Source organism: Lupinus angustifolius, chromosome LG18, assembly GCF_001865875.1.
Source record: "Lupinus angustifolius cultivar Tanjil chromosome LG18, LupAngTanjil_v1.0, whole genome shotgun sequence".
Taxonomy (NCBI): Eukaryota; Viridiplantae; Streptophyta; class Magnoliopsida; order Fabales; family Fabaceae; genus Lupinus; species Lupinus angustifolius.
The window spans coordinates 8,259,914-8,269,719 of record NC_032026.1 but is presented as its reverse complement, the minus strand read 5'-3'; the positions used below and the strand labels follow the sequence as shown (position 1 = coordinate 8,269,719).

Below are 9,806 nucleotides of genomic sequence, written 5' to 3'. Positions count from 1 at the left end.
TTTTTAAACCTTAAAAACAGCTCCATGAACACAAAGAGTTCATGGTTTCAAAATAACTTTCTAAGCTCAAGAAAATATCTATTTAGAGTTTTGAACATAACAAGAGTTAGGAAGATTTTTAGAACATTTCAACAGTTGAAAATGTTCATAACATACATATAAACATATCATACTAAAATTTCATAAACATCTAATGGTTAGATTTTAAGAAGACGAAGAATCAAAATGAAGAACTAAGAAGAACTACCTTAAGAGTTCTTAAAATTCTAAAGTGTAGAGAGAAAATGCCAAGGATTTCCTCCTAAGCTAGGTGTTGGCTTTTAAGGACAAGAAATCAGATTTGAGAGTGGGTAAAGACCAATGGTTTCTTCCAAAAAGTAGATGTGTAAGAGGTAGATGAGTGATTTAAGGGATTTTGCGTAAGATGATATGTATTTTTGCTTGTTCCACAAGCAAGCCTCTTACATGAAAGCGATGTGACCTTTTCAGCGAAACATTCACGAATAAACCATACTTGACTATTTTCGACTAATACTCGGTCGGATATTAAAAATCTCTCGACTTCGGTTTACGGGTAGAACTTCGAAACACGAAACTCGGAGTGAAAAATATTTAGAAATGCGTTATGGACAAACTTGATGTCTATCTTGACTCGAAATAATATTTTGAAGCCAATGGCGCAATCAGAATTCGATTCCGAGTTACGAAACTCAAAAACACGTTACTGGGTCGAATTCAGATGAATTTTGGCCCAACAGCAGCTCAAAAACTTTCCGTCACAGAAAATTATGAAAATTTACAAAAAATAGGAAATCACAAAACAAGACTAACACTCAACTATAGTTTAGTCTAATTCAATACCAATTAATTTCTAAAATTAATCGTTGTTAAAATAAATAATTAATAAAACATACACAGAAAATTCACGGTGTTACACAATAAGTAATAAATAGAGAAAAAACTCATGCATTGATAGTGTATGCGTTTTATTTATTGTTACTATATCATTCATTATTAATGTTTAATCATTATTGACTCTTCAAAAAATAATGCAAATGAATAGTAAATGATATATTAACTGTGTATAAATATTTACAGTGACAATAAATAAATATTATATTTTTAAATTCAATAATTAGGTGGTATGTAGGTCATCTTTTTTTTTTATAAGAGTTAAAAGTGTGAAAATGAAATTAGTTGTATAATTTGCTCATAAAATAATGTTTTATCACTCCAAATATCTAATAACATAGGCACAATGTTGATCGTGTGCAGAAAAATGATAGTTCTTATTTATCATAAGAAAATAAATGAAATTTGTATGTTAAAATTTAAACGAAAGCGAGAATTCAAAGAAAAGCACAATGACAAAATAAGTAGGCATTATTTCTAAAATAAAATTAATTATGTCAAACAATTTACATTAAGATTTATATAAAAAATTATTAGTTTAGAAATCATGAGAATATGTGATACACTTTTTTATTGCTTATTTATTATTGTTACTATATGGGACTTTATTCTATTTTTATTTTTTTGTCATCTTCTTAATGAACCTTGAATAATGTCATACTTTGTCAATTCAAGGTGGACCTTAAATTTTAATTCTTGGTCAAGTATAATAATATGGTATAATAACTATAATCAACAAAATATTGAAATGCAATAAGTAATAAATATACAAGAAAAAATATATATATATTGACTGAATATGTGTTTTATATACTGTCATTGCATCATTCTTCATTTATGTGTAACCATTATTAACTTTTCAAGAAAAATAATACAAATGAGTAGTAATGACTGTATAAATATTTACCATACAACATATATGTATTATATTCATAAATATAATAATTGAGGTGTTATATAGGGTCATATTTTTTTATAAGAGTTAAATCAGTAAAAATGAAAATTAGTCTCTCAAGATGATATAATCTGATACATTCCAAGCTTCTATGACATTTTCATCTAAATATAAGAACATTTTTGTAAAAGCAATAAGGGATGAAAGACTCATAGTAGTGCGAGTGCATATGATGCAAATCAAAAGCACTAAGGTAATGAAGAAAATAACTAGATGGGCTCAAGAAAGTTTTTTTGAATGATAGAAAGAATTAAGTTTAACTGAGAAGGATTGATCCGTTGAATTACTTCTTTCTTTGAACTTTGAATTTTTTGTTTCTGTTAATCAATTACTATATTTTCTTAATCAAATAAATTGATTTCGGCATTAGAAAGTTAGATCAGGAAGTGTTTGTTTCAATCGATAAAAAAATATTCTTCGGAATAGTGGATAGGAATAATATACAGATATGTTTCCTTGAAGTTGTAAAAAATATTCTTGGTATAAAACTTTCTAAGAAAAATGTATTATCACATTCCAATGATTTTTTATTTCCATGGAATAGTTTGGGAATGTTTCATTCCTACATCTAAAAATGTAATTTTCCAATTATACTCATGTTTCATTTCCTATATTTTCTTTTTATTTGGATATATATATAAAATCTAGTGTTAACCTACCTTATCATGAATAGGTAGGACTTGGTTTTATTTAGGTTAATAATGATATATGTTTTGTCAATTATATTCTTCATTTTCTAAAGATATTGTATTCATTCTTCTAATCTATTAATTCCTCTTTCACTTGAGGTTAGTATAACTAACTAAAAACATTTTCTATACTAAATACTTAGTAGATCATAAGTAATCAAATAACAAATTTTTTTGTTATGTAATTATATTGAAATATCATATAGGATAAATTTGTTATCCTAGTTTTATCACATCAAAAAATATTAATATTGCTTTCTCAACTATATAAGTATAATGATAAATAAAACAATATTTCTAGAATAAGAATATTTTGATAATTATACTATCTATTTCCGAAATATACATCACAAACAAACATATGGTTGGAAGTTATTTCCTTGAATGTCAATAAAGATTTGCAATAAATATAAATGTCAGTCAAACGTATACTTTAATATACATACATGAATGGCCTTCCTACTAATAACATTTTCTGGAATGTGATTCTTTATAAATCTATACCTTAAACAACCACACTCTTAAGACAAGAGCTAAAGTGATTTTATGATACTTAGATAATATCGTAAAGAGAAAAAATGTATTGACTGATATTGTATGAATTTTATACATTATTACCGTAATGTATATTATTAATATTCATTATTAACTTTTCAAAAAATAATTAAATGAATGATTGATGATATATTTATCATATAAATCTTTATATTGATAGTGCAAAGATATTACATCCAATCCTAAAACTTGTGAAGTTAAATACTCATTGCAATTCATTTTATAAATAATTTAACTAATTTCATATATATTAAGGAAAATAGTTAAAATATAATTAATTGATTTGATTTAATAAAAAACATACAAATTATTGTAATTATTATTCAACATGTGATACACGATTAGTTTCAGTTAAAAAGAAAAACTGTAAAAAAAATTGCTTATAAGGAGAGAAAAATGTTAATGCGTTTTTGACATGTGTTGATCAACTACATTTTCTACTCTTTTTTTTTTGGTTATTTGGAGGGGTTAAAAGTTAAAACCCCAAGCACATTCTTTACTTTCAAATCATTTCGGATTCATAAACTTCAGCGAGTTGTTATCATGGTAATCAAAATCCTGAAAATTTAAATTTCCACATTTGGCACAAATCCCTTTAATTAACATGTGATGCCTATGATGTTTAAGAGATCTATCAGATTTACATTAAAAAATTCATGATATTAACTAACATACATTTAATAATTCTATATTCAAAATTTAAAAATATTATCATATATAATTAAATAATTAATAAAGAATACTTTACTATTATAAAATATCACAAATAAGTTGAAAACATTGTCAAACAATATAGAGTAAATTACACTGACACTCCCTGAGTTTTAGTAAAATTACACAAACCATCCCTCACTTTTCTAAACAAACCTCCCATAGTTTTTATACTTTCATTACACTGACCACCCCTGCATAAGAAATAAGTGTAATATTTTAAACAAAAAATATGATAAATGCAATTAAGTTAAATAAAACATGATATATTATATAAACAAGTCTAAATAATATACAAATCAATGTATCTTCCCTAATACGTCAACTTTAACATAATGTCAAAATGTCCTTCGAATATTATTAGGATCTTTCATTGGTAGGTGCTTTGCACTATGAATTCTTGTTCACGTTGGTCGTTTCCGCTGCGAATATTGGGAACCACGAAAGTCTATTTTCATCCTAAATTTTTTAATATAACAAATATTAAATTACTTAATAAATCCTAATATAATTTATCTTTAGAATATAAAAGTAAGAAAATTGATAAATTAGTTTCTTTTTACTGGAATTCCATCATTACTCTATTATTAGTTTACCTGAGGATTTAGTGAAACATAACAACTAAACCAAAAGTCATAAAGTAGTTGGGTTAGATTAAAAGTTTAAGGAGTGAAATAATAAAAATAGTGATGATTCAAATTTACACACTAACATTGGTGTAGTGGTATAAGATATCACTTGATCTTCAAAAAGACCAAAAAATTATGATTAAAATTCTTATGAATGCATTATGACAGAGAGTCACACACTATGAAAGATATTAATATCTACATGTAAAGAGATATGTTCAGTAGTATAAAAGAAGATATTATTTTGGTAGTAGAAAAAATATCCTCTCACCCTTTTGTCCCCATTTTAAGTAAGAAATTAATTTCTTTTGGTTTCATGACTATCTATCCCAATAAATCTAAGTCTCATAAATCTAAAACCTTATACAACTTGATTAACCCATTGTAAGATATTTTTATTTTAAAAATGGAAAAAAGGAGAACCCTAGAAAAACGATGACCCAAAAAAGATAGTAATATAAAAACGGCAACAACACAAGAATAACAGAGCATTGTTCATTTTCCAAAGTCACAAGTCACAGCAGCCTAGAGAAGCAGTTGAATCTTGATCCATGGCTGATAAAAGACCCAAAACGAAGATCGTGTGTACTCTGGGACCCGCATCAAGGTCTGTTCCTATGATCGAGAAGCTTCTCATAGCTGGAATGAACGTTGCTCGTTTCAACTTCTCTCATGGATCTCATGAATATCATCAAGAAACTCTCGATAACGTTAGAATCGCTATGGAAAATACTGGTATTCTTTGCGCCGTTATGCTTGACACTAAGGTATTATTATTATTATCATTTTTTTATTATTTATTTATTTATTTTATATAAATTGTAGGTGAAATTATTTCATGTCGCGAATATTTATGATAATGAGTAATTACGTGACAGTGATTTAGGTTGCATGGGATTGTTAATCCTTTCCCTTTCAATTTCTATCTGTATATTTAGTTTGAAATAACTGAAACGGTTACTTTTATTATAAAATTAGAAAGGGATCGGTTTGAACTATTTTCATTGGTATTTGTTTTCATCCAACTGTGTAAAGTGTTACTGAAGTTTGTACCGTTGGATGAAAATAAGATCAATGGCTGAAAGTGGATGTAATTGAAAAATGGTTTAAGCAAACAGATCCCTCCTGTTTTATATGCAAAATGGAGATTAGATATACACAACCTTACTCCGGCAAGCAGAGGGGTTGTTTCCAATATTTGAATGAGTCAAACAACCTTATCGTGCCGAGGCATACCCTCCTTGTACAGGTGGGAGTTGCTTTACACTGCTTTGAATGGATAACTTCTTGCCACACCTGATAGTTTTATGTACAAAGTATATGTACTTTGCTCATTAACGAAGTGTCGCCAAAAGTTGTCTTAATTAGTTGTTCAAACCTCAAAATCACATTTTCGTTTTTATTTATTTATTGGTGAGCGGGGTTCAAATCTCTTGGTATACAAGAACTTCTTGATCATTCTGGCCATATCGTGTTTCCTATGTTGCATTCTGAGTTGGTGTTAAACCCATCTCAGCAGACTTTTTTCAACCATTTCAAGAGGTTCTTATATACTCCGGGAACATTACACTAGTTCAATGAAAATGTAACATTTGGTGCTGTATGATTATATAGGCCATTGAGGAAAAAACGAAGTATTAGTAAAATCAGATCTGATTGGTTAAAAAACACCAAGAGTATTACTGTGCGAGTATTTTAGAATTTCTCTGTATTAAGGTTGCTCTTCATGTACATAAGGAGTGAACCTACCATTATGAAGTTCCTTATCTTTCATCTTATGTATCTATGTTGTTATAGGGGCCCGAGATTCGAACTGGATTTCTCAAGGATGGCAAACCGATCCAGCTGCAACAGGGTAATGAAATAACCATCTCAACTGACTACACCATAAAGGGAGATGAGAATACAATTTGTATGAGCTACAAAAAGCTGGCTGAGGATGTGAAGCCTGGGATGGTCATACTCTGCTCTGATGGCACAATATCCTTTAAGGTTTTGGAATGTGACACAAAATTGGGTTTAGTTCGATGCCGATGCGAAAACTCATGTACTCTCGGTGAGAGAAAGAATGTTAATCTGCCTGGAGTAGTAGTTGATCTACCAACATTGACAGAGAAAGACAAGGAAGATATCCTAGGCTGGGGAGTTCCCAATAAGATTGACATGATTGCGCTTTCTTTTGTTCGAAAAGGTTCTGACTTGGTGGAAGTTAGGAAACTGCTGGGAAAACATTCTAAGAACATTCTTCTCATGTCAAAGGTATGTAGTGTTCTTTTTCATGGAAAATTATACTCCTTCCATTCCTATTTATCTTTTCCATTTGAAGGAATTTTTTGTTCCTATTTATCTGTCTCCCTTTTGATATGGTTAAAAAGTCTATGGGATCTTAATTGTTGAATCAGTTATTAAATATTCTCTCCTCCACTCAAATGCTCATTAAGACATTTGTTTTGAGCATGTTGATTTCCTGGAGTACAGAGGGATTGCAGATGCTGGTTGCATCGACATTAATGTGTGTTATTGGTTATTATCTAAGAAATTTGGAATGTTCTTTAAAGAAAGCATCTCACTAGTATCTTCTGATATTTGCTATCTCCATTACATATTTATATTAATTACTTGTTTGTGATCACTTTTTCTGTATTACTTTAACACTTGGCAGGTTGAAAACCAAGAAGGAGTTGCAAATTTCGATGAAATCCTTGCAAACACAGATGCATTTATGGTGGCACGTGGTGACCTTGGAATGGAAATTCCAATTGAGAAGATATTTCTTGCACAGAAAGTGATGATTTACAAGTGCAATATCCAGGGAAAGCCCGTTGTCACTGCGACCCAGATGTTGGAGTCAATGATCAAATCTCCCAGGCCAACAAGAGCTGAAGCTACTGATGTTGCCAATGCAGTTCTTGATGGCACAGACTGTGTGATGCTTAGTGGTGAAACAGCTGCTGGAGCTTATCCAGAACTTGCTGTTCGAACAATGGCCAAAATATGTCTTGAAGCAGAGAGCACCCTTGACTATGGACTTGTATTCAAAAGGATTATGGAGCACTCACCAGTACCCATGAGCCCATTGGAGAGTCTAGCTTCTTCTGCGGTTAGAACAGCGAACTCGGCTAAAGCAGCTCTTATATTGGTTCTAACTAGAGGAGGAAGTACTGCAAAATTAGTGGCTAAATACAGGCCAGCCATGCCAATTCTCTCTGTGGTCGTCCCTGAGATTTCAACTGATACCTTTGACTGGTCATGCAGTGATGAGGCCCCTGCAAGGCATAGTCTCATATTCCGAGGTTTGGTTCCAATATTAAGTGCCGCTTCTGCCCGAGCTTCTCATGCAGAAACAACAGATGTCGAAATAGAATTTGCCATTCAGCATGCCAAGACAAAGGGTCTCTGCAAGGATGGGGATTCTGTTGTGGCTCTGCATCGTGTCGGTGCTTCATCAGTTATCAAAATATTGACCGTCAAATGATAATGCATTATAAAAGGAAGAGGCCTCACCATGTCTCTAAACTTGCCTTTTTGGTTCAGTATTGGATGCCAAATTTCAATTAGAATAATTTATCACTTTGGTCTCCTTGTTTTGCAGTCATCCATACACAGCTGTTTCTTGTTATTTCCCTATTGTGGTGACCTCTTTTCATCTGTTAAGATGATGTGTATGAGGCTTTTGGTAAACCCAAAAACTTGTTGACTTCTGGGTTTTAATTTTTTTGCAGTAAAAACTGTTGGAATACTATGATATCCATTTTGATTGTGAAATACTGAAATGTATGGTTTGTAGATTTTAATAATTATGGTATCAATTTTACATTTGATGACATGATCATTAAATTATGAAATATAAACACATCAACCGTAAACAACCAGCTTGTAAAAAATTAAACTCTCAATTTAGTCCTCTCCGATCAGATTATATGATGTAATAATCAGTGTTGTTAAAACCGTACCGGTTATCAAACTGGTCAGGATACCGGTACAGTGGTTCAGTAATTAAACCGCATGCCGGTTAAACCGGACATACCTACTTATATTTATATATATATAAACCTATAAACAAAAAAATTTAAATAGGTAGATACTCAAATTTATAATTCATATTTATAATCTACTCAAAATTCACATAAATAAACAACTTTAAGTCTTTAACAAATTCAAAGTCTAAATTAAAAATCATATATCAATCCAAAAGTATCACTTAACAACCACAAAATATAAATAAATGACATAACTTCACAACTCACTCTATAAAACAAATAAATTTAGAGTTTTAACATTTAACAAGTCAAAATTGTCTTATATGAATATTATACTTTTCTACCAAATCCTATCTTCATACGGTACTCCAAGATTACACAAACACACGAATGTTAGGAACCAAAATGTGTAATCTAAGTATGCCTTGGAAGCATGTGTCTTGAAGTGTTGAAGAAGGGTTGGAAAGATGGGTCATCCTTGTAATGGGTTTTTAAGTTTTTTTTTTAAAAAAAAAATTATGTGTATAAACTGACCGGTTTAGTAAAATAGCGACCGGTTTGGACCGGTTTTTGACCGGTTTTGACCGGTTTTGATACTTGGCCGGTTCAACACCTGTACCGTACCGGTTAGGAGACCAATTCACCGGTTTTCTGGTTGAACCGGCCGGTACGGTACGATTTTAATAACTATGGTAATAATACATAGGTATTTGATAGTTTTTTTGATCAGTAAGACCCTTGAAATATTTAAAATGTTTCCATATGATCTTATTGGTCCAAATTTATAAAATTTAAGAACTTGATTTGGGTTAGAGTTTGGGGTTGTGGGATGCTATATAGAGATAAATTATCTATTTCAATCAATAAAAGTATGTGATATATATAATCATTTTCAATAAAAATATTTTTAAAACTAAACAAAACAATATATATGTCATATTTTTACTAGCCGGAGGAGATAAGTTACTTTATTCTCTATAAAAAATCATGCAATAAATAAATTAAAGAATCTATGATAATTTTAAGATCAATCAAACTTAAATAACCAATTAGATGTTGATGCTCTAGCTATTATGGGTTCAATTCCGATACATCCTTCGTTATCACAAAAAAATTGAAATGTAGAACTTTTCTCAAAAAGTAAATTACACTAATATCTTCGAGTTTTAGTAAAATTATATAAATTACCTCATTTTCTAAAATCTACACAAACCCCATAATTTATATACGTAGATTACACTTACTACTTCTGCAAGAGCGGTAAATGTTATCTTTTAAACAAAAAAATGTGATAAATGTAATTAAGTTAAATAAAATATGGTATATTATAGAGACAAATTCAAATAGTATATGAGTCAATACATCTTCATTATTT

General features: G+C 30.1%; 1 protein-coding gene across 1 annotated transcript in view; it reads left to right on the top strand.

The window, feature by feature from the left end:
- The window catches only part of LOC109333019 (pyruvate kinase, cytosolic isozyme), a 14,412-nt gene extending 6,152 nt beyond the window's left edge, over nt 1-8,260 (top strand). The window contains exons 4-6 of the mRNA XM_019568239.1: nt 4,979-5,218; nt 6,249-6,710; nt 7,114-8,260. Coding sequence (XP_019423784.1) covers nt 5,003-5,218; nt 6,249-6,710; nt 7,114-7,926 — 1,491 coding nt within the window. The 5' untranslated portion in view covers nt 4,979-5,002 and the 3' untranslated portion in view covers nt 7,927-8,260. The remainder of the gene's footprint in view (nt 1-4,978; nt 5,219-6,248; nt 6,711-7,113) is intronic.